This window comes from Dendrobates tinctorius, unplaced genomic scaffold (genome assembly GCF_039654945.1).
Source record: "Dendrobates tinctorius isolate UK_male_01 unplaced genomic scaffold, ASM3965494v1 ptg000028l, whole genome shotgun sequence".
NCBI lineage: Eukaryota > Metazoa > Chordata > Amphibia > Anura > Dendrobatidae > Dendrobates > Dendrobates tinctorius.
The window spans coordinates 60,774,413-60,801,768 of NW_027361696.1; the positions used below are offsets into that span (position 1 = coordinate 60,774,413).

The following is a 27,356-nucleotide window of genomic DNA, read 5'->3' on the forward strand; positions in this document are numbered from 1 at the left end:
CATCAGTCTGTTCTTTTTGTTAGAAGTCTATGTGCATATGATTCTACATGGTATGGGTTTAATGTTCAGTAGCATCCTTTAACAATACATAACATTTGGCCAAATTCATTATTGTATTTGTACCATTTTTTGTTTAGTTTTTGGTGTTTTCTACTTGTTTTTCATTTGTGGCTTGTTCTTTTGGTTTAATGTTAAAGATGTTTTCAGCTGATTCATCAATTTAGACTTTTTTAAAAAGTTTGCACATTTTTTGCTCAAATGTCCTCCAGTCCTCCTCCTGGAGCGTTTTATGTACACCTGAAACTTTACCACAAATTTTGCAACATTTTAACGGAAACCTATGACTTAGTGCAAAAAAGGTTCAAAAACATAAAAACACATTTTTGATTCCGTGCAAAATTCGAGAGGCAAATTTGAAAAATTTGGTGTAAAAAACAATGGCGAATGTTTACAAGAGAAAATAAGAATAGCAAGTTAAAAAAAAACAACAAATGATTTGTTTTTTTATTTATCAAGCCACAAGCTCGATTCAGAAATTAAAGGCTGACTTTTTAGCTGCACGATTAGATCAGTCATGTACATTGATGCTTCTATTTATGTTCTTTTAAATATCCTATTTGGTACCTGTTTTCAGAAGCTTTGGAAAAATAGACTTTATGTGTTTCATTACTCACAGCCTCTTTCATAGTCATTACTGTTTCCAGAAGATTACTGTCACACTGTTACATAAGACTATACCTACAGTGGGGAAAAAAATATTTAGTCAGTCAGCAATAGTGCAAGTTCCACCACTTAAAAAGATGAGAGGCGTCTGTAATTTACATCATAGGTAGACCTCAACTATGGGAGACAAACTGAGAAAAAAAAATCCAGAAAATCACATTGTCTGTTTTTTTTTAATTTTATTTGCATATTATGGTGGAAAATAAGTATTTGGTCAGAAACAAAATTTCATCTCAATACTTTGTGATATATCCTTTGTTGGCAATGACAGAGGTCAAACGTTTTCTGTAAGTCTTCACAAGGTTGCCACACACTGTTGTTGGTATGTTGGCCCATTCCTCCATGCAGATCTCCTCTAGAGCAGTGATGTTTTTGGCTTTTCGCTTGGCAACACAGACTTTCAACTCCCTCCAAAGGTTTTCTATAGGGTTGAGATCTGGAGACTGGTTGGCCACTCCAGGACCTTGAAATGCTTCTTACGAAGCCACTCCTTCGTTGCCCTGGCGGTGTGCTTTGGATCATTGTCATGTTGAAAGACCCAGCCACGTTTCATCTTCAATGCCCTTGCTGATGGAAGGAGGTTTGCACTCAAAATCTCACGATACATGGCCCCATTCATTCTTTCATGTACCCGAATCAGTCGTCCTGGCCCCTTTGCAGAGAAACAGCCCCAAAGCATGATGTTTCCACCACCATGCTTTACAGTAGGTATGGTGTTTGATGGATGCAACTCAGTATTCTTTTTCCTCCAAACACGACAAGTTGTGTTTCTACCAAACAGTTCCAGTTTGGTTTCATCAGACCATAGGACATTCTCCCAAAACTCCTCTGGATCATCCAAATGCTCTGTAGCAAACTTCAGACGGGCACGGACATGTACAGGCTTAAGCAGTGGGACACGTCTGGCACTGCAGGATCTGAGTCCATGGTGGCGTAGTGTGTTACTTATGGTAGGCCTTGTTACATTGGTCCCAGCTCTCTGCAGTTCATTCACTAGGTCCCCCCGCGTGGTTCTGGGATTTTTGCTCACCGTTCTTGTGATCATTCTGACCCCACGGGGTGGGATTTTGCGTGGAGCACCAGATCGAGGGAGATTATCAGTGGTCTTGTATGTCTTCCATTTTCTAATTATTGCTCCCACAGTTGATTTCTTCACTCCAAGCTGGTTGGCTATTGCAGATTCAGTCTTCCCAGCCTGGTGCAGGGCTACAATTTTGTTTCTGGTGTCCTTTGACAGCTCTTTGGTCTTCACCATAGTGGAGTTTGGAGTCAGACTGTTTGAGGGTGTGCACAGGTGTCTTTTTATACTGATAACAAGTTTAAACAGGTGCCATTACTACAGGTAATGAGTGGAGGAAAGAGGAGACTCTCAAAGAAGAAGTTACAGGTCTGTGAGAGCCAGAAATCTTGATTGCTTGTTTCTGACCAAATACTTATTTTCCACCATAATATGCAAATAAAATGAAAAAAAAACAGACAATGTGATTTTCTGGATTTTTTTTTCTCAGTTTGTCTCCCATAGTTGAGGTCTACCTATGATGTAAATTACAGACGCCTCTCATCTTTTTAAGTGGTGGAACTTGCACTATTGCTGACTGACTAAATACTTTTTTTCCCCACTGTACATGGATAGAGATGATCCAATCTGGCAAGATTTGAAATCGAAAAATTGTATGGATTTTACAGGGAAATTCAATTCAAAGAGAAGTTATTAAATGAAAACTGAATGCTACTTATTATGTTCTGGGCTCTTTCCAGCTCTCAGACCATAATAAACATAGAATGTTTAAAAAAAAAAAAAAAGTAATACTCACCTGTCCTGCCGTCTCCGAAGCCTGCCGTCCGGTCCTCCTCTCCTTTTTCTCTCTTTCCGGGCTCTTTTGGGTCTCCGACTTCCCTACTCATCATGCAGTCACTTGGGTGGGACATGTCATCATGATTTGACGTCATTACTTGATCCATGAGGGCATGCCACACAGTGAAGCCCAAGGCAAAGTCGTACCGCAAACCAGGGCCTGGAGAGAGGCCAAAGAGAATGTGCACGATGGGGAAGGGTGAAACAAGTGGAGCAGAGTGTAGCGCTATTCACGGCGTCCCTGCATAGTGTCCCCTTCTCCCTCCATACAGGGATGCCGACTTGCTCACCGCCCCTGCCCTTGGTGTGGTTGCCGGAGTGCTTCTTGCTTCCTGTTAGTGTTCATGCCGCAGCTGCCGGTGGTGTGCCTAGTGCACACATGAGCATGCTCCCCTGCTCTTAAAGGGGCAGCACACTCATTTTGCTAAATGCTCTCAGCCTGTAGCTGAGAGGCATTTAATATAATGTGTACCCCTGCAAGATGGCTCACAACCAATGGCTAGGAATCATCCTGTATAGAAGACTCTCCCTTAGGAAGTTTCCAAGCAACAAGTTCAGTGAATAGGTAATTATTAATAATAATAATAATAAATTTTATTTCTATAGCGCCGACATATTGAGCAGCACTTTACATTTCAGAGGGGATTTGTACAGACAATAGACATTACAGCATAACAATAATCACATAGATTATAACAAATACCAAGAGGAATGAGGGCCCTGCTCGCAAGCTTACAATCTATGAGGAAAAAAGGGGAAACACGAAAGGTGGGTGGTAACAGTTGCCCTGATTGCATGGACCAACCATAATGTTATGTGTGTAACAGTACAGACACAGAGGGCTAATGGATGCATAAAGCATGTGGGAACATGATGCGGGAAATCTGGTTATGGTAAAACTTTTGGTTGTGCCACACAGGGATAGATTAGGTTAATGTGTTGAGGCGATAGGCCAGTCTGAATAAATGCGTTTTCAGGGCATGCTTAAAATTGTGGGGATTGGGGACTAATCGTATTGACCTGGGAAGTGCATTCCAAAGAATTGGCGCAGCACGTGTAAAATCTTGGAGACGGGAGTGGGAGGTTCTGATTATTGAGGATGCTAACTTCAGGTCATCAGCAGAATGGAGGGCACGGGTAGGGTGGTATACTGAAACAAGGGAGGAGATGTAGGGTGGTGCTGAGCCATGGAGGGCTTTGTGGGTGAGGGTAATAAGTTTATACTGAATTCTGGAGTGGATGGGTAGCCAGTGTAATGACTGGCACAAGGTAGAGGCATTGGTGTAACGATTGGTGAGGAATATGATCCTGGCTACAGTATTCAAGACAGATTGGAGGGGGGAAAGTTTGGTAAGAGGGAGACCAATTAGAAGAGAGTTACAATAGTCGAGACGAGAATGAATAAGAGAAACAGTAAGAGTTTTTGCAGAGTCAAAAGTAAGAAAAGGTCGAATTCTAGAAATGTTTTTGAGGTGCAGATGACAAGAGCGAGCCAGTGATCGAATGTGGGGGGCAAAGGAAAGCTCGGAATCAAGTATGACCCCAAGACAGCGGGCATGTTGCTGGGGAGTAATAGTGGAACTAATGGAATTAATGTTCTACCAGTGCAGTTGTGAGGTCCTGTAGTCCCGATGTGGCCAGTGTCCTGTACCCGAATCATCACTGTTCCCGGTGTGGCCAGTGGCCTGAACCTCATCCCCTGGTCCCAGTGCGGTCATGGCCTGAACGTTATCCCATGGTCCTGGAGTGGCCAGTCCTGTTCCATTATCCTAGACCAGTGTGTCTGAACATAGCCCAAACCTGTGTCAGCGAACCTCAGCAGCTGCAGTACCAGGATCTGCCCAGGAGTGGTACATGTTGACTACCTGCAGCCCAGTCTGTCTCCACCATCAGGAGCTCCAGTGAACACCTGGTAGCAGCTTAGCTACACCCCTTTCTAGGCAGGCCCAGTTCTGTAGCACAGTGGGTGCACAAATCCACGTGCACCACCAGGGGGCGTAATACAGTGGAAAAGATTACAGGCTGCAATGATGCCGATACAGGTGAGCGGTGATGAGAGTACTACCGTATTTTATTTTTTTAATAGTTTTTATGGATCTATATGGTTCAGCAAAATAGTGACAGCAGAGGGCCGACATTTTTCTGAATTTGCATGGGGCAAATTGCAAAAAATCTGTATTCCATAGAATACAGATTTTTGCAAAATTCAAGAAGAATTAATTTCCTCCAGACTATATTTGCTCGTCTCTAGTCCCTGACAATTAGGCAGATAAACAATTGTTCTGCTATCTCTCCTAACTCCCCCATACGTTTAAAAGCACAAATATGTGGCATATCTCCAGAAATAAAAAACGATAAAGCTGTAGTTTGGGAAGTGCTGCAGCCATCGTAGCTAACTGTGAACGGGAGCTTTGGGGGCACAAAGTTTGAATAGAAAGTCACGAAGCACTGGAGTAAGTCTTTAAGGAAAGCACCTTGATGCGTGGCCCATACCTCATTGAGAGGGTTATGGGTGAAGAGCAGGTAACACAGTGTACATGTCAATTCCTGCTCCAGGCCAGAAAGGGGAGCTTCCTTATAAATTCTAGACAGCAGGTGGGGTTAGTGAGTCAGGAAGAAGCCAGCTGAGAGAGTAAACAGGAGAGTTGTCATGGAAACGGGAGCCAGCTGAAGCTCGTGACAGGACAGTGAGGGAGGAGAGTTGTCAGTTGGTCTGTGGAGAGGGATGGGACAGGAGCAGAGACAAGGGCTCTGGGGAACTAAAATTGCATATAGCTGACCCCAGAGCAGTGCGCTGATAAAAAGGGATGCCAGAGTCCTTGGCTGGGCGGGTGCTGTATGCCCTGACAGCTGAATCTGGAGGGCAGGGCACTGCAAACTCCCTGGCCACACTGAACACCTGAAGGCATGGAAGCAGTCCAAGAGCCCAGGGCAGGGTGGATCCCCTGGATGCCTCCAGGCGAGCCGGACTCAATCCGTCATCTGTAATTGGTACCCCAGATTGCATCTACTTTCAAGTAAAAGGTAAAGAAAACTGCACCTCTCTGTGTCCTTCATTTATTCTCTGCACCCCAACGTTCACCACCATCTGAACAATCAAATATATTAGCCCTGGGGCCCCGCTCTACCCGCGAGGAGCTGAGCCATCTTTGCTGCGTCACCATCAGCCCCAGTGGACCAAAACCGCAGCGTCGGCCACCCATTGCCGAACACCATGGGTGGCATCACGATTAAACACTATATAACTATCCTCTATTTTATGACATGGCCAGGGCCACGGAAGCGGATCACGTCCTCGTGACGTCCCCTATAGAACTGTCTGGTCCGATTCCGGGTACCCCACGGCCCTGGTGGGCGCGTCATATTCAGGGAGCGGAATGATTGCCGTAGTCAGTAAAAATATTTTGTTTTAATAGTTAGCAAATTACTTTGTTTGATTTATTGTAAACAGGAAAAATTGTGTACTTCTTATTAATAACCCGAATTTGCTATGGGGGTTTAAAAATTTTGATTGCAACGGTATGGACAACATTGAAAGTATTGTCACGATCTACACTTTGACCATCACCTCCATCCATACAGATTCCAGTTATATTATCATTTCCCAAGAGTTGTTTCCAGTTCTGGAGAATCTTTAATGATGGTAACGATTATGCACTTATCACAATCACTCACATTGCAAGGAGAACGTCTAAACAAGAAGTCTGCACACCTACCATCTTGTTTATGCAGTCATATCCTTATACAGAAAGCCTAAAAAGTTTTGGTGACCTCTAGAATTATATAAGTAAGACCAAGGTGGTGCACACTATAGTTATCGTGCCCATAGCTGTGCAAAAATGCTTTTTGGTATCTTCTACAAACCACAGTCAACAACATTAGGGAGTTGTCTTTTTATTGACTTTATTTTTACTTAAATTCATGCATTTGGGGCAATTAAATATTTATGTTGTTGGGCTTCATTAAAAATGAGTCATCATTTGCCTTCTATAAACACTGTCTATTGCTGGCTGCGGAATGATTCAAAGGGAATTTGTCAGTAGGTTTTGCTATGGAATCAGAGAGTAACAGGATGTAGAGGGGGAGATACCTTGATTTCAGGGATGTGTCTGTTAGGCTCACTAGATGAGATGAATCCTCGAAGCCTAAGGTGTGGATTGGCACACAAGCCATGGACGTTCGTGCAGAAGGCAGTCGAGGCACGCAAGGAGACAGGTAGCAGAGGTCATGGAGACTACAAAGTAGTAGCAAAGGTCCTGGTGACCACAGACAGGTAACAGAGGTCCTGGAGACAGCAGACAGCAAAGGTACTTGGAAACTGCAGTCAGACAGGAGATGTCTTGGGGATGGAAGACAGAAAGCAAAGATACTGGAAGCCACAAGCAGACAGAAAACCAGGAAGCAGCTAGCAAAGGGACTGAAAGCAGCGGTCAGACAGGATACATCCTGGAGACCATGGATAGATGGTAGAGGTACTGGGAGTCGCAGGCAGTCAGATGTCTTGGAAGTAGCTAGCAGAGATATTTTAAGCCACAGTCAGATATGAGACATCCTCGAGACCATGGATAGGTAGCAGAGGTCCTGGAAACCGTAGGAAGACAGAATACCGAGAAGTAGGCAGCAGAGATACTGGAAACCACAGTCAGACAGGAGATGTCATGGAGATGGAACTGTAAGCCGAAGTCAGACAGGATACATCCTGCAGACCACACATAGATTGCGTGCAAACAGAAGTCAGGGAAGCAGGTAGCAGAGGTACTGGGAGCTGTAGTTATACAGGAGACATCCTGGAGACCGTGGATAGGAAACACAGGTACTGGAAGCTGCAGATGCCTAAGACTCAGGAACACTTAAAGTCTTAATCCCAAGAAACAGATGTGTGACTTTGTAGACCTTACATGGGTCTAAGTAGACAATCACATGGGAGCATATTAGGCCATCTGCAAAGGCCAAGTGACCAGAAAATTTAGCAGACCAGAGTGAGGAGAGAATAACCTGGATCTGAAACAGGTGCACAATAGTATCACTTACTGAACTGATTGCTGCAGTTGTGATAAGATTACTGTTTTCTCTGCTGTAGACATAGCAGTAGTCAGAATGTGGAGTCATATATAACCCCGCCCACACCCTGAGTGCCAGCTTCCTGTGTACATTGTCAGCAAGCTGCCAATCAGTGGTGGGGGTTGGGTCACACAGATTAGCTGGACTGGCCTGCACGTGACGCTAGTCCTACAGAGATAATCTCCTGCTGATAAAACACTTATTGCATTGAAACTACAGAAATCTGCTGAGCAAGTGACACATTGCTGGAATCAGACATTCTGCCCTTACATTATGTGGCTATCAGATGATATAGCAAAAACTTGCTGACAGGTACCCTTCAACTGACAATCCGTCAGCGAGCTCAGTCAGATTAAATGATGGGAGAGTTTGTAAATGATTTACCCATTTTTTTTATCTACTCTCATCTGATTAATGACCACAGATCACATAAAAGTTAAATGTGCAGGGAAACAACGAGCCTGTAAAAGCAAAATAGTGCAAAATTTGTTGTGAAGCCCAAATGCAAAAATAATGTTTAGCTTCAAATCCATGCAACTAAATAAAAAAGAATAAATGTTCACAAAGGAGGACAAAGCTTTTATGAAAATGTATCCAGTATCTTGATGTCTTCGTTTTAAAATACGTATAGCGCTGCTTAGAAACTTAAGATTTTGTACATTTTTCTATGGTCTATTTTTGAACTTTACAATTATTATTGTATGAGTGTTTATTATATTTTCAGTATGTTTTTTACTTTAAGGCTCTTCTAAGCCTAAATATAGTAATTATGATTCATTGAGCCAAATACAAGTACAAACAATTTTCATGGTTAAAGATATGGGTCCTAGTGATTGCTCCCTGCGTGGTGTTGGGAGTTAATATGGGAATTTGCAGGTGTCTGGAGATGAGCCATGTGAAGTTACAAGATGTTGAGTTCTAACGATCCTATAAAGGATTCACACATCTGACCTCAATACTTTATCATCACATCAAGGCAGAGCTAAGATCAGCTCAATATGCGTTCTCTCTGGGTGTTGATGTTCCTGGGGGTAGCAGGTAACAACCATAGATATCTGAATGCCTTTCTTAAAGCATACCTATCATTTTAGATTTAGCGGTCCTGAGTGCATATGAGGAATAGCACTATTTCTAACTACTATATAACCTCATTTTTCATCAGTTTTCCTCTCTACAGGTTCAATCTCTAATTTTCAAATGACTGTGAGCTAGTGGGTGTCGAATAGCTGCTATGTTTCCCATACACAGCACATACAGACAGGAGGATTTCCTGCTATCCTGTCTTTATTTAGCATATGTTCAAAGGCAGCAGCAGTATAGAGGAAAGTATACAGCATTATTGAGCATTATTGCTGTGAATCCAGGGTGACAAAAAACACAAGAAAGCTGCAGCACAACATTGTGGCTATGCCTCTCACTTTCTTCTCCTCTTCATAGACTGCTCCCTTGTCTGTATGTAGCACATCTTTAGAAACAGCAGTAACAGAAAGGAAGATATTACACAGCAGTACTGAGCGGTGTAGCTGTGATGCCAACTCTTAGGTGAGATAAACACAAAAAAACCTGTGTCTGTGCGTGTGCGCCTCTCTCCCTCACTCTGATCTCTTTCTCCCCTCTACATAGACTTCAATAGGCAGCTGTAATCTGAACTCACAGTGAGTTGGCAGATTGTCTTGCTTTGACCTAGAAGGAAAGTGAATTATGAGGCTTTAGACCTGATGAGGGTTCTTGACTTACTATTTAAATCCATGTCAAAGTGCCCAAATTTGGCTCTGTACACAATTAAGCGATAATATGGCCATGTATAAGAGCTCTAAATATGAATTTACCATAAAACAATTTTTTTTTCAGTGGCTGCTCCTCTGGATGATGATGATAAGATCATTAATGGATATGAATGTCCTCGCCATTCTCAGCCATGGCAAGTTTATTTCACCTACAATGGAAACCGCTGGTGTGGAGGATCCCTAATCACCGCACGATGGATCATCTCAGCAGCTCATTGCTACAAGCAGTAAGCAATGGAGATATAGAATATAAAGTTAAAGCATCCCTCTTTACTTAAGTTCTTTTCCATTCTTTACTCCTTACAAAAACAATCAGTTTTTGCGTTGATCGCAACAATTTTGTTTTTCAACCTTTCTATTTTTCCCTTGGCCCTGCCGAATGAGAGCAAATTGTATTTTTATATCCCCATTTTGGGTTACATATAATGAATTGAGTAACTTTTATCTATTATTTTGAGCCTTTCCAAGATCCAAAACGTTTTTATTTTTCTGTCGACAAAGCTGTTTGAGGTCTCGTGTTTTGCAGGACGAGATGCAACTTTTTTTTGCACGATTTTAAGCTACATATGGCTTCCTTCTGTTTTTCTTGGGTAGTTGGATAAATAAAAAACATCAATCCTGGCATTGTTTTATTTATGGTGATCTTTATACCTCAGATTTTTACCAATGGGTTTCTATCCCATTTGTTTTTACCATCTCTTTTTTTAGTCATAAAAAAGTGATTTTTGCAGGAAAATGCAATATTTCTTACAAAAGTAAAACCTTGATGTTACTTGATGTTTTACTGTTTCTGTAGACCCAAGACTTTAATTGCTCATCTTGGAGAACACGATACAACAAAGGAAGAGCGTAGTGAGCAGCACATCCAGGTGGAGAAGGCTTATCAGTACTTCCACTACAATGAGTATTACATAGATCATGATTTCATGATGGTCAAACTAGCTGAGCCGGCACAGTTTAACCAATATGTCCAACCTATCCCCATTGCCAGTAGTTGTCCCACTGAGGGAAGCTGGTGCCTGGTGTCCGGCTGGGGAAATCTGAAGACATCTGGTGGTGAGTTTTCTATAATGTCCATCTCTTTTTAGGATTGTATCTTATTGTTAAGAATTAAGTTGCCTTTTTTTTTTTACAAGACAAGGTTGCACAATTACAATCTGGACAACCTGTCTATATGCAACCTACTTTGGTAATTAAATGTGATAGAAGGTCAATCATCCTTCAGGACTTACGTCTACTAGAGGGTAGATCATCCTTCGGGACTTACGTCTACTAGAGGGTGAATCAGCCTTTGGGATTTACTTCTACTACAGGGTGAATCATCCTTTGGAAATTACGTCTTCAAGAGGGTAGATCATCTTTTGGAACTTACGTTTACTAGAAGATGAAATATCCTTCGGGACTTACTTCTACTAGAGGTTGAATCATTCTTCAGGACTTACTTCTTCTACAGGGCTAATCATCCTTTGAGAATTACGTCTACTAGAGGGTGGATCATCCTTCAGAATTTGTGTTTACTAGAGGGTGAATCATCCTTCGGGAGTTTCTTCTACTAGAGGCTGAATCATCCTTTGGGACTTACTTCTACTAGATGGTGAATCAGTCTTCGGGAATAACGTCTACTAGAAGAAGATTCATCCTTTGGAACTTACTTCTACTAGAGGGTGAATCATTCTTTGGGAATTACGTCTACTAGAGGAAAAATCATCCTTCGGGATATATGTCTACCAGAGGGTAGATCATCCTTCGGAACTTATGTCTTCTAGATTCTAGCAAACTTAGGTTGGTCCATTCAATATTTAATGGGTGCCATGTAATGGCCAAGACAGAAGAGATGTGTTAATCTTTTTTGTCAATAACACTTGCTCACTAAAGGCCCATTTACATTTAGCGATGCACCAGCGATCCCAACCACGATACGACCCGGTCAGGATCACTGGTGCATCGCTAAATGGTCGCTAGTGAGCTGCCAAACAGGCAGATCTCACTAGCGATGTAGCGATGCTCGGTGGTCGTATTCACCTTTCAGACGTGCCGATCAAGATGTCCTCCCGCCCGCGTCCACGCGTCGCTCGTCGCCACAGCAGGAAGCCCAGCAGGAAGCGCCCGACGAGAAATGGACCCGGCTGATCTCGCGCGATCAGCAACAGACAGCGGGGGGAGCCGGTCGGAGGTAAGTATCACACATAGCGATATCACTAGCAATATCGCGGCTGCGTCACAAAATCGGTGAAGCTTTAACGATATTGCTAGCGATATCGCTATGTGTAAAGCCCCCTTAAGTTTACTCTACGATTATCAGATGATTGTTAAGATGGCTTCCTCTAGAAAAGAGGTTGTCCTACTGGGGCAATGAAGTATAATGTTTAAACTGTAGTTCTCTACAGTTGCTATCAAAAGTATTCACTGCCTACTGCAAATTAGACTTTTTAGAAAAATGTGCAAGTTTTCTGCTGAAAGCAAAAATAAAAAAACAAGCAAAAAACAAACAAAAACAGCTTAAATAGCTCAGTGTAACAAATATATTACATTTTTTCTCCAAATTCACAAAATGTAATTTTTAAAAATTATTCAGCCTTATGATAGAATCCTTCATACGATTACTAATTTGCAAATCATGTGTTATGTCAAGGTCACCGGATGCAACTTATCAATGGTTTCATTTAAGTGGCATCAGGTTTGCTTATAATAAAACAAATTAAATCCTTGGACTAGCAAGAGGGGTGTTTGTTGATTTGACATTTGACTGCATGTTAGACATACGGCTAAGTCAAGAGAGAGGGCCAAAAAGTTAAGAGAAATGATCATTGCCTTGTACAAACTAGGAAAAGGATGCAAAAAAGTACAAGACATGTTTCTAGAGAAACAGATGAATGCAGCGTTCACAAGTTCAAAGTCACAGGAACATTGACAAAATTATCTGGATGTGTCAGAAGCTGTCACAGACAGCCACCAGCTTCCTGAGGTTGCCGGTAGTGAAACAAAACCCAAGTAACTGTAAAAGACTTGCAGCAAGATTTTATGGCAACAGGCACTGAGGTTTCAGTTTGCACAGTAAGGTGCATAATAAATGCTGGAGGACTCCATGTCATGTCTCCAACACATCACCTCTGCTGGCTCAAAAAACAAGAAATGTCAGGGTGGGAGCTCTAGTAATGCAGATATGGGCTTGGTGATGCCTTTAGTGAAGCATGGTGGAGACTCTGTGATGCCTACAGTGAAGCACCGCAGTGGCTGGTCAAGCTCTGGGTCTGCTTTGCTTACTCTGGCACTGGAAGCATGCAGCACATGGAGAACACGATGAATTCAACAAGTGTCAGGAAATCTCAGGACAAAATGTCATTCCTTCTAAGAAGAAGCTGAAGCTTGGACATCGTTGGACCATTCAACATGACAATGATTTCAAGCTTACCTCAAAGTCTAGCAAGGCTTGGTTTAAAAAAATTTCTGGAAGATTCTGACTTGGCTGTCACAGTCGCCTGATTCAAACCCAATATGAAATTGGTGGGATTCGAATAAAGATGTTGCAGTAAACGCTAACCCAAGAATATGAGTGACTTGAAGGCTCATGAGATTTTGGGGTAAGATTCCTCAGGAATGCTTGCAGAAGCTGGTGTCTGGTGATGCATCATTTTTTCAGTGGGTCATAACAGCCAGAGAAGATGTACTAAAGAGATTTGTCATGAAGAGGTGAATAATTCTGAGACTGCAGTATTCAGGAAAAGTAGTGATTTGTGTAGAATTTGGAGAAACCACTTGATATATTAATTGTTGAGATATATAAATTGTTCTTCTTCAACAGAAGCTTTGTACTTTTTGCTAACAAACTTAGTTTGCAATTGGAGGCAGGGTGTGTTTTATTTGTGAGGGTTGTAAGCATTAGTCAACATGGTTTTAAAATGTCTACTACAAATGTTTTGTGGTGCTCGAACACCTCTAAGATTAATGAGTATGTACTGTACATTCAATAGGCTTCCCAAAATCTGTAGGTTTTGTCAACCACAAGAAAAACACACACATGGTAGTTTAACCCAACTCGAGCTGACGAGTCACAATTTTTGAGTGTTGTTGATTTCATTGCTCATAAAGAAACTGGTTTGACATTAGAATTTCAGGCAGGAGATGTAGATTTACTTTTATTCACGTTCTTGAAAAATAGTAGACATGGGGTTTGTTTGACAAGGCCACAAGACTTGGTGCGACCATCAGCTATGGAAAAGCTAGAGTAGATGATGCCCTTGGTTCATTTATGAGGTTGTCATAGCTTTAGCCAATCATTTTTCGTTCTATGGGTGTATTGTGCTTACCTTATAGGGGTTCCTCATAATTGACTATTTATGGCTTCAAAACTACCGTAAGTTTGATCCCTAAAAAAAGCAAAGTTCTACAGATCTATAGTATGTAGTCTAGGAGGACATTTTAATATGGCTTTCCACTTTGAGTGATTGGAAGGGGATCAGTCCATCAGTTCTCTTATTTAGGTACATCTCTTATTCTGAAGGTCCAGACTGGTCTAATATGGACAACCCATTATTCATTATTGTGTAATGCTACATTACTCCTGTGGTGGTGATGCAGTACATTCGTTCTTAGTTTACAGAGGACATCTTTTTAAACTTCAAGACAAACCAAAAATGTTCCACCAGTAAGAATAGAATCATAATAACCTGAATATTGTAATAAGGATTTCCCTTTGAAACCTATCAATATCTCTAAAAGACGTTGAATTGTGAAACTATCCCCTGTTCATATGTCCTGTAAGCATTGTATGTATAGGGGGGATCTCTAACAACTGCCTTTGGTGCTTGGACAATGTTCTGGTGAACTTGATCCATGCTCATATACATGGATGACCAGTCACTCGAATGGATGTCATGTAATACTATTGTAATGACCAGGCCAAACGTTCCCTGCTATCCACCCCCACACTGTGTCCGCAGCCGAAGGAATTATGACACACACCGGTCTCGGGGATAACAGTTGCATTTACTTCAGCAGGAACGGGAATTATAACTTGGAACAAATAAGGAACAGTCTCTCATGGGTAGTCCACAGCAATTACAGTTCACACTTAGGGGCCTGTCACACGTAGTGAGATCGCTAGCGAGATTGCTGATTTTGTGACGCATCAGCGATCTCGCTAGCGATCTCGCTGTGTGTGACACCTATCAGTGACCGCCCCCCCCCCGCCGGGTATCGCTGATCGTGCTCTAATGTCCTGGGCCATTTTTTGATCGTTGGTCTCCTGCTGGCCAGGACGCATCGCTGCGTGTGGCAGTGGGAGACCAATGATCAGCGAACTCCCAGCGCTGTAAGCAGACGCTGGGAACTGGTATCCAAGGTAAATATTGGATAACAAAGCGCGTACGTCTCTTAGTTACCCACTGTGTACCTTGGATACCAGCGTGCTCGCGCTGGGAGCTGGTATCCAAGGTAAACAGTGGGTAACTAAGTGCCGCACGCTTAGTTACCTGATATTTACCTTGGATACCAGCTCCCAGCGCGAGCACGCTGGTATCCAAGGTATATAGCGGGTAACTAAGTGACACCCATGCTTAGTTACCCAATATTTACCTTGGATACCAGCATCCTTGCTGGTCCTGATCACTGGTGAGATCTGCCTGTTTGGCAGCTCACCAGCGATCATGTAGCGATGCACCAGCGATCCTGACCAGGTCGTATCGTTGTCGGGATCGCTGGTGCATCGTTTGGTGTGACGGTGTAGGGTCGGTGGGCCGGGCTGGGGAGTGGTCCCTCTGGATACCGCGCAGAGACGTACAGACACAAGCTGGAGGCAAGTTTCGGGTGCAAGAGGTCCAAGTTTATTCTTTCCTTTGCCGTCCGCCAGACGGCCTCACAGCACACCGCACTTTCCTTCACAATTCTCTGGTTACAGAACACAGGGTGACACACTTTCTCCAGGGACGTATCTTTAGGTACCGTCCCCTTTTACACTCAGTGACACACTGACAGCTCCGTCACTGTGGCTGCCTTAGGCCTATACACCAACAGTAATGTTACTGGTCAAGCATCGGTCCAATACGGTGTCTCACACCCAGAGCCTCGTCTATACTGCGGTACTTCGTGTCAGGACCACTCTCCTGACTTTCTCTCTCCTAAGTCCCCCTGGTTGGGTTTTCCTCACAGTGCAGCAACTGTCACAGTCTCTTCGTCACTTGAGCTCCCCCTGGGGACTAGAACTTTCTGGAACTCTCCTGTCAAATTTATAGCTTTCCCAGTTCCCTATAACTCCGCCCCCCATGACCAACGGTTTCTTAGCCCTAAGCTGATGTCAAGTCCTATGCTCACACTCCTCCCTGCCCTCTAATGTCAGTTCAAGGTACTGCACGTCACCTACACTTTCCTAACTGTTTTCCCTTTTGAAATCAGACCAGTCAGTCTGTCCGTCAGGTCACCTTCCGTACAACGGGACCCTTAGATGCTGAGATGTGATTGGGGTCTGGAGCTTTAAGAGCACTGGACAGTGTCTTTTGGTAGTTTGCAGAAGGAGGTAGATGCAGCAATTAGAGGTTACAGACCTGTACTCGGGGTTAGCTCGACAGTGTGTCACGGCACGTGCACAAGTACTTATAGGTGAATGTAAAAACTGTGGTGAATCCAGTCTCCACATGTGTTCTGTTCTCCCTGAAGGCATACCTCAGACTAAAGAACATTCTAGACTTGCCTGGAAAACAGCTCCTCCTATTGACCATGTGACTAGGAGCTGGCCAATAGGACACTGAATTCACATCTCAGATCATTACAAAACAATAATTATGAGTCATTGTACACTTTCACCATTAGATGGCGAAAGAACACAGCAAATCAGAACTGCATTGCATCTAACATGGAGGTGCCTAGAAATGGAGAATTACAGCTCACATAGAGGGGTAGTTAGAGAGTGAGCTGTAGTGTGCAGAAGCTACTCACAGTCCAGGATTACTTAAAGGAACGGACACACTCTGGACTGGGTCACTAGACTAGATTTAAGTCTAAAGCAGGGGCAGATTATTAAAGGGAATTTGTCAGAGAAGCATAATGTAGGGGGAGAGCACCTGATTCCAGGTATGTGCCCCTAGCTCAGCAGCTGGTTGTAGTTTCAATAAAATCTGTGTTTTATCAGCAGAAGATTATCACTGCAGGACTAGGTGTTGTGCGATAGGCATTCCAGCTAGTCTGGGTAACCATGTCCCCACCACTGATTTGCAGCTTGCTGAAAGTGTACACAGAAAGTTGCCAATCTGTGGTGTGGGCAGGGTTATACACATCTCAGAATTCTGAACACTGCTGGATCTGCAGCAGAGAAATCAGGGATTCTATCAAAACTTCACCAAGCAGCCTAGTAAGTGATACATCACTGGAATCAGGCTCTCTGCCCCTACATCATGCAGCAAACAAGTGCTGACAGATTCCCTTTAACTGCCCACTGATTTAGCAAAATCAGTTGTTTGGCCAAAGTTCCCAGAGCAGCACCTGGGATGACCAGATGCTTTTGTCAGCATTTTGGAAGGGGCTGTCTCCAAACATACAATCCCTTTATGCCAAATCTTTGGTTACAGCTATAGTCACAAATGGAGATGTCCCTCAGGTAATTAGCTGAAATATTTAATTTTATACTAACTTCTGAAGCTTTTTGCTGCCTTAGTTTGTTCACCGATTTTAAAGGTTTTAAAGATGGTTAGATTTCCAAAGAATTTGTAAAAAACAGCCAACTTTGCAATTTACAGTGCTTATTATTAAAAATTGGCCACGTTCGCCTCAAATCTTTACTTTTCTATTTGATATTATTTAGTTTCAGTCCCACCCAGGCTGTGCATCTGATTCCGCAGAGGCAAGGCTGACTCATACACAGCGCGAGATATGTCAATCAATCAGGAGTATCATCCCAGCAGTCAGGAAATCAGGAGGATGAAAAAATAAACATATTGTTTATTCTTTAAGGAGGTACCACTGATATAGAAGATGGGCTGTGTTTTGCATTTCTATGAAAAGTTTGTGAGTCTTTTGGTACAGTGGGGAAAAAAGTATTTAAGGGCCCGTTACACATAGCGATATCGCTAGCAATATTGCTATAACGTCACTGGCTTTGTGACGTTATAGCGATATTGTTAGCGATATCGCTACATGTGATACTTACCTCTGACCGGCTCCCCCGCTGGTTATCACTGATCGCGCGAGAACGGCCTGGGCCGTTTCTCGTCGTCAGCTTCCTGCTGGGCTTCCTGCTGTGGCGATGAGCGACGCGTGGACTCGGGCGGGAGAACGTCTTCATCGCCTCGTCTGACAGGTAAGTAGCGACCGCCGACCGCTGCTATGTCGCTGGTGAGATCTGCCTGTTTGGCAGCTCACTAGCGACCACTTAGCGATGCACCAGCGATCCTGACCGCGTCATATCATTGTCGGGAACGCTGGTGCATCGCTAAGTGTAACGGTACCCTTAGTCAGCCACCAATTGTGCAAGTTCTCCCACTTAAAAAGATGACAGAGGCCTGTAATTGACACCATAGGTAGACCACAACTATGAGAGTCAAAATGAGAAAACAAATCCAGAAAATCACCTTGTCTGATTTGGCAAGATTTATTTTGCAAATAACGGTGGAAAATAAGTATTTGGCCATTAACAAAAGTTCATCTCAATATTTTGTTATATATCCCGTGTTGGCAATGACAGAGGTCAAACGTTTTCTGTAAGTCTCACAAGATTGGCACACACTGTTGGTGGTATGTTGGCCCATTCCACCATGCAGATCTCTTCTAGAGCAGTGATGTTTTGGGCCTGTTACTGGACAACATGGATTATCAAATACCTCCAAAGGTTTTCTATGGGGTTGAGATCTGGAGACTGACTAGGCCACTCCAAGACCTTCATATGCTTCTTACGAAGCCACTCCTTCATTGCCCTGGTGGTGTGCTTGGGAGCAATATCATGCTGAAAGACCCATCCAAGTTTCATCTTCATCGATCTTGCTGATGGAAGGAGGTTTGCACTCAAAATCTCACGATACATGGCCCCATTCATTCTTTCATGTACACGGATCAATCGTCCTGATCCCTTTGCAGAGAAACAGCCCCAAAGCATGATGTTGCCAGCCCATGCTTCACAGTAGGTATGGTGTTCTATAGATGCAACTCAGCATTCTGTCTCCTCCAAACATGATGAGTTTTGTTCCTACCAAATAGTTCTACTTTGATTTCATCAGACCATATGACATTCTCCCAATACTCTTCTGGATAATCCAAATGCTCTCTAGCAAACTTCAGATGTGCTTGGACATGTACTAGCTTAAACAGGGGGACACATTTGGCACTGTAGGATCTGAGTCCCTGGCGGATGGTAGCCTTTGTTACGGTGTTCCCAGCTCTATGCAGGTCATTCACTAGGTCCCCCATCTGGTTCTGGGATTTTTGCTCAATGTTCTTGTGATCATTTTGACCCCACGGGGTGAGATCTTGCGTGGAGCCCCAGATCAAGGGAGATTATCAGTGGTCTTGTATGTCTTCCATTTTCTTATTATTGCTCCCACAGTTGATTTCATCACACCAAGCGGCTTGTCTATTGCAGATTCAGTCTTCCCAGCCTGGTGCAGGGTACAATTTTGTTTCTGGTGTCCTTCGACAGCTCTTTGGTCTTTACCATAGTGGAGTTTGGAGTGTGACTGTTTGAGGTTGTGGACAGATGTCTTTTATACTGATAACAAGTTCAAACAGGTGCCATTACTACAGGTAATGAGTGGAGGACAGAGGAGCCTCTTAAAGAAGAAGTTACAGGTTTGTGAGAGCCAGAAATCTTGCATGATTTTAGGTGACCAAATACTTATTTTCCACCATAGTTTGAAAAATAAATCTTACCAAATCAGACAAGGTGATTTTCTGGATTTGTTTTCTCATTTTGACTCTCATAGTTGTAGTCTAGCTATGATGTCAATAACAGGCCTCTCTCCTCTTTTTAAGTGGAAGAACTTGCACAATTGGCGGCAGACTAAATACTTTTCCCCACTGTAGCTATTTGAAGAACTTATTCACATTGCATGAAACAGAGAGAAAACACGGTGCAGAGTGATGAAACATAAGGACATCTCTGATCTCCTACTTTTTAGGTGTTTAATGTGTTCCAAAATTGCTGGAACTCCAAATTATATCATGCCTAAAAATTAAATGAGGTAAAGGGGCTTGCTGACTGGTCCATTTAAATAACTAAGTCATCCCTCTTTTTATCAAGGCTAGCAAAGAGAGAGAAGTGGGCTGGCTGACGGGCTCAATGCCGTAGCTAAGCCAGCCCCCTTCTCTCTCTCTCTGCTAGGGAGGGATGGCTTAGTTATTTAAATGAACCAGTCAGCCAGCCCCCTTCACCTCTTCTAATTTTTAGAAGTGATGAATTTTAATTTTTTAACTCCAGCTATTTTGGAATACATTAAAAAGGCAGAAATCAATATGTATGACAATATTTTTAACTCTGACAATTATTTATTTTTCTTTTTTTTTGCAGTTCAGTATCCAGATAGCTTACAATGTTTGGATGTTCCTGTTCTTTCCACCTCAAGCTGTAAATCTTCTTATCCAAACAAAATCACCAATAATATGTTCTGCGCCGGTTACTTAGAGGGAGGAAAGGACTCGTGTCAGGTAAGTATGGACAGAAAGATGTGTCTCATTACATTCATTGGGACTAGTCTTATGGGAAGGGAAAGTAAGGGGGGACTTATGACAGCTTCTTTTTATGCTTTCTCGCTGTAAGGACAATTCCTGGTGTAATGGCTAAGGGTATGTTTCCACGATCAGCATTGACAGCACTTTGGACACAGCTCCGTCCAAAGCGCTGACGGCTTTTGTACGTGCGGTGATTCCGGATGTGTTCATTGAACCATGCGGAATCACCACATCCTATACATTGGACTGTGAAATTTATCTTGCAGAGACTGAGCGTCTCCACAAGATAAATAGACATGCTGCGATCTATATAGACGCACCGAATGTCGGGTTACGCAAGGAAGCCGGAGGTGGCCCTGCACGCAGAGTGGAGATGGGATTTCATAAAATCCCCTCCACTATGCTGTATCATCTGGCCACTGCGGATTGGACACTGTGGCTGTATGTAGCATCCAATCCGCAGCGTTTCCTGACCGTGGAAACATACCCTAAACTGGGCCAATCAGATGTTATTTCCTTGCTATTCCCAATCTTTGGCACAGAGTAAAAACTGCAGCTGCATCTCCCTGCTCATATATTTCTCATTAGATGCACATTCCTCTGCAGCTATCAATGTTTTTTACGTGGGAAGTTGGAGGAATTAACTTTTCTCTTAGATGTTTTACAAATCGTACAATATATACTGTATATATATATGTTTTATTAATAACTAGTCTTATCTGCCATAAAAAACTTGAAACATAAAAAGAAGCCAACTCTTAAGTGTGATTGTTTCCCATAAAATAACAATCACCTTTTTCTAAACTTTATGTTCCTCTGTTATTACCCTGGGAAATGGATACATTGGCAACTGGGTACTACTGATGAGCAACTCAATTTAGGCTGCCTAGTTGGGTTCCCATTTGACGGCCGGCTATTGCTTCTGTGCTTGGCTTCCTTGGGCCTGAATCCTTGGTTCCTCTGCCACTTACTAGTCATTAGGTATCACCAGGGCCAGACTGTCCATCTGGCAATTCTGGCAAATGCCAGAAGGGCCTGTCTGATTGTGGCCACCTTGTCTACTACATTGTTAACAGAATTGGTGTTCTCAAGACACCCATATTGTTAAGAGTTGTGACAGAACTCAAAGTTGCTGACTCCGTCACTTACCACAATAGGCCACAGGTATCATTAGAAATATTGGTCTTGTAGTAAATCTTGCTTTCCTCCATCCAGGGTAATCTAATATATAAAGCTCAAGTGTGTGTGTGTGTATGTATGTATGTGTGTATGTCCGGGATTGGCATCCGCACCGTCGCAGCTACAGCCACAAAATTTGGCACAGTCACACGTCTGGACCCCAAGAGTGTCCTAGGCTATGTTGTGAGGCAAAATTTTAACCCTGTGCGTTCCAATTCACAATACAATTCTGGCCCTATCTACATAATGGGGAAAAAGTGTGTGCGTATCAAGCCCCGCCCCTCATTATGATGTCATAATGGTTGCCATGGCGACGCTGATGTCATCATAGGTTGCAAGCCCCGCCGCTCATTATGATGTCATAATGGTTGACTATGGGATGGAGGATGTGTGATGGGTATATGGGCACTGGACTATGGGATGGAGGATATGTATGACGGGTATATGGGCACGGGACTATGGGATGGAGGATATGTGATGGGTATATGGGCACTGGACTATGGGATGGAGGATATATATGACCGGTATATGGGCATGGGACTATGGGATGGCGGATATGTATGATGGGTATATGGGCACGGGACTATGGGATGGAGGATATGTATGATGGGTATATGGGCATGGGACTATGAGATGAAGGATGTGTGATGGGTATATGGGCACTCGATTATGGGATGGCGAATATGTATGATGGGTATATGGGCATGGGACTTTGGGATGGAGGATGTGTGATGGGTATATGGGCACTCGACTATGGGATGGAGGATAATTATAATTTGCTATAGCTAACCACAGTTAGTTACTATGCCCGGGCAGCGCCGGGCTCTTCAGCTAGTCTAATATATAAAGCTCAAGTGTGTGTGTGTATGTATGTATGTATGTATGTGTGTATGTCCAGGATTCGCATTCGCACCGTCGCAGCTACAGCCACAAAATTTGGCACAGTCACACGTCTGGACCCCGAGAGTGTTCTAGGCTATGTTGTGAGGCGAAATTTTAACCCCGCGCGTTCCAATCCACCAAACAATTTTGCCCCTATCTACATAATGGGGAAAAAGTGTGTGTGTATCAAGCCCCGCCCCTCATTATGATGTCATAATGGTTGCCATGGCGACCCTGATGTCATCATAAGTTGCAAGCCCCGCCGTTCATTATGATGTCATAATGGTTGACTATGGGATGGAGGATGTGTGATGGGTATATGGGCACTGGACTATGGGATGGAGGATATGTATGACGGGTATATGGGCACGGGACTATGGGATGGCGGATATGTATGATGGGTATATGGGCACGGGACTATGGGATGGAGGATATGTATGATAGGTATATGGGCATGGGACTATGGGAAGGAGGATATGTGATGGGTATATGGGCATGGGACTATGGGATGGAGGATGTGTGATGGGTATATGGGCATGGGACTATGAGATGGGGGATATGTGATGGGTATATGGGCATTCGACTATGGGATGGAGGATATGTATGATGGGTATATGGGCACGGGCCTATGGGATCGTGGCTATGTATGATGGGTATATGGGCACGGGACTATGGGATGGAGGATAATTATAATTTGCTAAAACTAACCACAGTTAGTTACTATGCCCGGGCAGCACCGGGCTCTTCAGCTAGTATTAGTAATATATCCCATCTGGTGCTTGGGGATGGGGACAGCATGGGACTGTGTGATTTCAAATGCCAGGGCTGAATATCAGCCCCAGTCTGTACCTGGGTGTCACGCACAATCATGACATGCGTCATGGTGACTACTAAGCGCTACATGTACCAGTTCGAGGTTCCCAGGTTCTGGAAGTGGAGACTGACTGCCATAGAGGACTGGATACAGTGTAAAGTCAATTGCTCATCTCTTCAACTGGGTGGTACTATTCTTCTCCTTGCCCAGTCCGACACTGCCCAACCAATGTCTGCAGTGTCACAATGTGGGTAACTTGAGTCTTGTGGGCTCCAATGCAAAAGCTACAACAGGGCCCGTAATAGTCTTTAACAGTAATGTTATTTTCACATGGGCCAAACGGGCCTTTTGGGGCAACTATGCTCCAGGGCTCGGGTTGATTGCAACCCTTCCACCTATCAAAGTTATGCCCCTGGAGATACATGCTAATGCTATGGATTACCCAATTGTCAAATTTTCATACAACGCCGAGAGGAATAAAAGAAACAACACAGTGTTGATCAAACATGAATTAGTATTAATACTGGTCACCAAAAAGTTGCAAAATTAGCACTTGGCCATGAGGGCATGTTGTGACTTGTAGTTTTGAACCAGGAATAATAACTGATGCGGGCAGTAACATTTCTGTAATGTAGAAGCTGTTCTCCCATGCAGGGCTACGATGACACCGTCTGACACATCCACCACCTAAACACAACATGATATCAATCATCAGTTGGGTCATGCCGTGAGAATTTTCTTTTGTAACTTTTTCTCATTGCATTAATATGTAAAGTTCTGTGGTCACGTTACTTTACTGTTCAGAGTTCACGACCCGACAGAGTCATAATGAAAGGCTCAATTTTAGCATTAGGATATTCTCTACGTGCAAAAATATATACACTGACTAATTCCAGCGATATGGAATAGATCATGCAGTGCTGGATTGGAAAGAACGTGCTCATTGTCTGACCATTTGGGTCTCACTAAGGACCGGTAACAGGACCTTTGAGTAACAGAGTCTCGCTGGACGACTCTTCGCTTTGATGTTTCCACCCTTCCTCCCAAGAACTATAATTTTTCCTATTTTTCGATTGATAGAGTTATATTTTGCAGTACGAGCTGTAGTTTTAAGCATTACCAATTTGGGGTCTATATAACTTTCTCTTGTCTTTTTATTCAATTCAATTTTCGGAGAGGCAAATTAACTAAAAAACATCGATTCTGGGAGTTTTTTTTCCAGTTTCAGTATTCACTATATGTAATAGATATTATTATATTTTATTAGTTTAATTTTTTGTATTTTTTAGATTTTATTTAACCACTGGGAGAAGGGGAGTGATTTAAACTTTTATGTCCAATCTGTGGACGTCGGGCCCTCAGACCATCCTCATGGAGTCGGTTTCTAACCGTTTGTGCAGACACATGCACATTGTGGCCTGCTGGAGATCATTTTGCAGGGCTCTGGCAGTGCTCCTCCTGTTCCTCCTTGCACAAAGGCGGAAGTAGCGGTCCTGCTGCTGGGTTGTTGTCCTCCTACGGCCCCCTCCATGCCTCCTGGTGCACTGGCCTGTCTCCTGGTAGCGCCTCCAGCCTCTGGACACTACACTGACAGACACAGCAAACCTTCTTGCCACAGCTCGCATTGCCATGCTGTGGCATGCTGGATGAGCTGCACTACCTGAGCCACTTGTGTAGGTTGTAGAGTCTGTCTCATGCTACCATGAGTGTGAAAGCACAACCAACATTCAAAAGTGACTAAAACATTAGCCAGAAAGCATTGATACTAAGAAGTGGTCTGTGGTCCCCACCTGCAGAACCTCTCCTTTATTGAGGGTGTCTTGATAATTGCCAATAATTTCCATCTGTTGTCTATTCCAATTGCACAACAGCATGTGAAATTGATTGACAATCAGTGTTGCTTCCTAAAGGGCCCGTTACCCATAGCGATATCGCTAGCAATATCGCTGTAAAAGCCCCTCCCAGCTAGAGATGAGTGGATTGATTCGCAAAACTCCAGTCCAGTCCAGGAGACCTACGAATCTCTTACCTTCCGAAGTCTATGATGTGACCCATTTAACTTAACAGGTCTGGTGCGCGTCATCTGTGAGACATGACGCACAGATGGCATCACGCCAGCATTGGCTAATTAAAAGCTGTACTGGTGACACCAAAAAGTAAGAGATTCTCAGGCTCCTGTCTAGCCATCAGGTACCTAGACGCTAGATCGGAGTTTCGCGAATTAATCAGCTACTCCAAACCATTTCCAACTGTATAATATAACCAACCCTGCGGTACACGGAGCTGACTCAGCTCAATATATGCAAAGCGCACATTCATGTACCACAGATATTGCCAATGGAAATCTGGGCTCATTTGGTTCCCTTAAGTACAACAGGCTCAAGCACTTGCTTGGGTTCACTGAATGATGACTGACGACCGCCCTGTTCTCACTGCTGGGACTCCTGTCAATCACAATAATTGGGAATTCATATCAGAAGTTTGTAAGGAAATAATGTATTTCAAGATTTTTTTAAAGCTTCCGCACTGGAATCCCCTTGGCTCCACTTTACAAAACCTATATAGCCATAGATAGCAGATCACGCTATAGTCCCATTTTCTACAGATTTTCCTAAGAATTAAAACACTAATTTACATAAAAAGTGATTGTGATTCCTATATGATACAGAGTTTGTACTGGGGTTTAAGGGAGGAGGAGATTTGGGGGGTCTTTATTTAATAGGTTGGGATTTTAAAGTGAAATATCGAGACATGTTAAGGAGATCTGAAATTAGCCAAATTACAGGAAACTTTACATTTGGCTTTCCAATAATTTTTATCAACATTTTTAAACATTCGAGAAAGGTGGGAAGGGGGAAGGGTAGTTATAAGGGGAGTAAGGTAGGGATAACTGGGGAAAGGGAAGGGACAATATGGTGAAGGAAAGCTCAATAATGAATAAAAGGATAATGATCATTGATATGTAAGGTATTACAATAATATTTGTAAGACTGAAAATGTAGGAAAATTACTAAAAATTAGTTTACAAGAGTATTACATAAACGGAAACGTTAAATTTGGAAACATGCATAGAGATGCATACGGACAACAAAATGATGCTTACTTCAAGTGTTGACACCAACGCACTCCAAACCACCATAGCTTTTAGGGCTTGATTCCTATTTGCCCCGATCCTCTTACTATGATACTTGATTTAATTCACTACATTATTTTTGTTGGCAGCAACATATAAGCAAACTCTGCATCTGGTCATCTACCCCCTCCAAAACATAAAGTCAGGCAGTCCCCAGTGATGAATACGACTGCTTGGCCATCCTGATGAAGACTACAGAGATGGATTTTATGGTGGTGGTCGCATTACCTTCATCTCCCCCTACCAAGTGAACAGTTCTTCTTTGCTCTCAGGCATGATGTCTGAGCATACTATAGATGTGTGCTACCACTTCTGCCATGTGTGCGGACCTAGACCCAGGTCCTTTTTGCTCCCCCCCATAAGACCATCTTTATGACACCCCTGCTTTTAGTGATTTTGGAGCTTTCCATCATCTATAAAATATAGCGAAAGTGACCTCTCTTTCTAGAGATCCGCTAGCATCCATATGGCTTACCATTAACGGATCAGCACAAAATGACTGTTCAAACCAAGCACAGATTCCCAATGCACCCTTGGTGTAGCCAAGAGTTTAAAGCTTTTCATCTATCTCCATCCTTTAGTTCCATGATTGACAGCCAGGAGAGGGTGATATAGATGAAAAACAAGTAGGTGGAAAGGTGCACTGAACTTCTCACCCATGCCCAGAAAGCACTGAGCACTTGAGCTTGGTTTGAACAGTCTTTTTCTGCTGACAGACTCTCTTTTAAGGTGTCTACTCCATGATTAACATAAAATCTTCTGGTACAACTTTCTTTCTGTATTTCTTCTGTTGCAATTCCGCATTATGGTCACAGATGGATGTTGCAGATATTCAAGATCCTAGGGCGACAAGTTAGAGGACATATAGTTGTGTGTTTATTACATTTATTATATTTAACTATGACGCATTGATGGATTTGCAGGGCGACTCCGGTGGACCTCTCGTCTGCAACGGAGAAATATACGGAGTGGTATCCTGGGGGCAAGGTTGTGCACAAACTGGATATCCGGGGGTCTACACCAAAGTCTGCATCTATTTGGACTGGATCAAGAATGTTATTGACAACTATTAACAAGGAGCGTTGATCAAGATATTACTCTGCATTAAAGTCTCTGATATTAGAAGTTTTCGCAATGTGTGACTGTTCTCATTGTGGTTATTGACTCTTCTAAGCAAATACTGAAACCCGAGCCGTTCTCGGCCACAAGTGCATTCAGCAAAGGATTTTATTCAACTTTTACCACAACCCAGAAACTATTTAGCTGTGATAGAAC

At 43.1% G+C, this 27,356-nt stretch overlaps 1 protein-coding gene across 1 annotated transcript; it reads left to right on the forward strand.

Moving 5' to 3' along the window:
- The first annotated feature begins 8,608 nt into the window (after positions 1 to 8,608).
- LOC141085448 (trypsin-3-like) lies at positions 8,609 to 27,211 on the forward strand. The gene is made up of 5 exons (XM_073570814.1): positions 8,609 to 8,677; positions 9,491 to 9,653; positions 10,223 to 10,482; positions 19,913 to 20,049; positions 27,005 to 27,211. Exons 1-5 carry the CDS (start codon positions 8,638 to 8,640, stop codon positions 27,152 to 27,154), a joined length of 750 nt encoding a protein of 249 aa, XP_073426915.1. The 5' UTR covers positions 8,609 to 8,637; the 3' UTR covers positions 27,155 to 27,211.
- Positions 27,212 to 27,356: the final 145 nt, after the last annotated feature.

Bases quoted from the DNA above. Each gene is read 5' to 3' on its own strand.
- LOC141085448 (XM_073570814.1), top strand. From the start codon at position 8,638: ATGCGTTCTCTCTGGGTGTTGATGTTCCTGGGGGTAGCAG. The intron at 8,678-9,490 runs GTAACAACCATA...TTTTTTTTTCAG, and splicing joins GATGTTCCTGGGGGTAGCAG to TGGCTGCTCCTCTGGATGAT. The intron at 9,654-10,222 runs GTAAGCAATGGA...CTGTTTCTGTAG, and splicing joins GCAGCTCATTGCTACAAGCA to ACCCAAGACTTTAATTGCTC.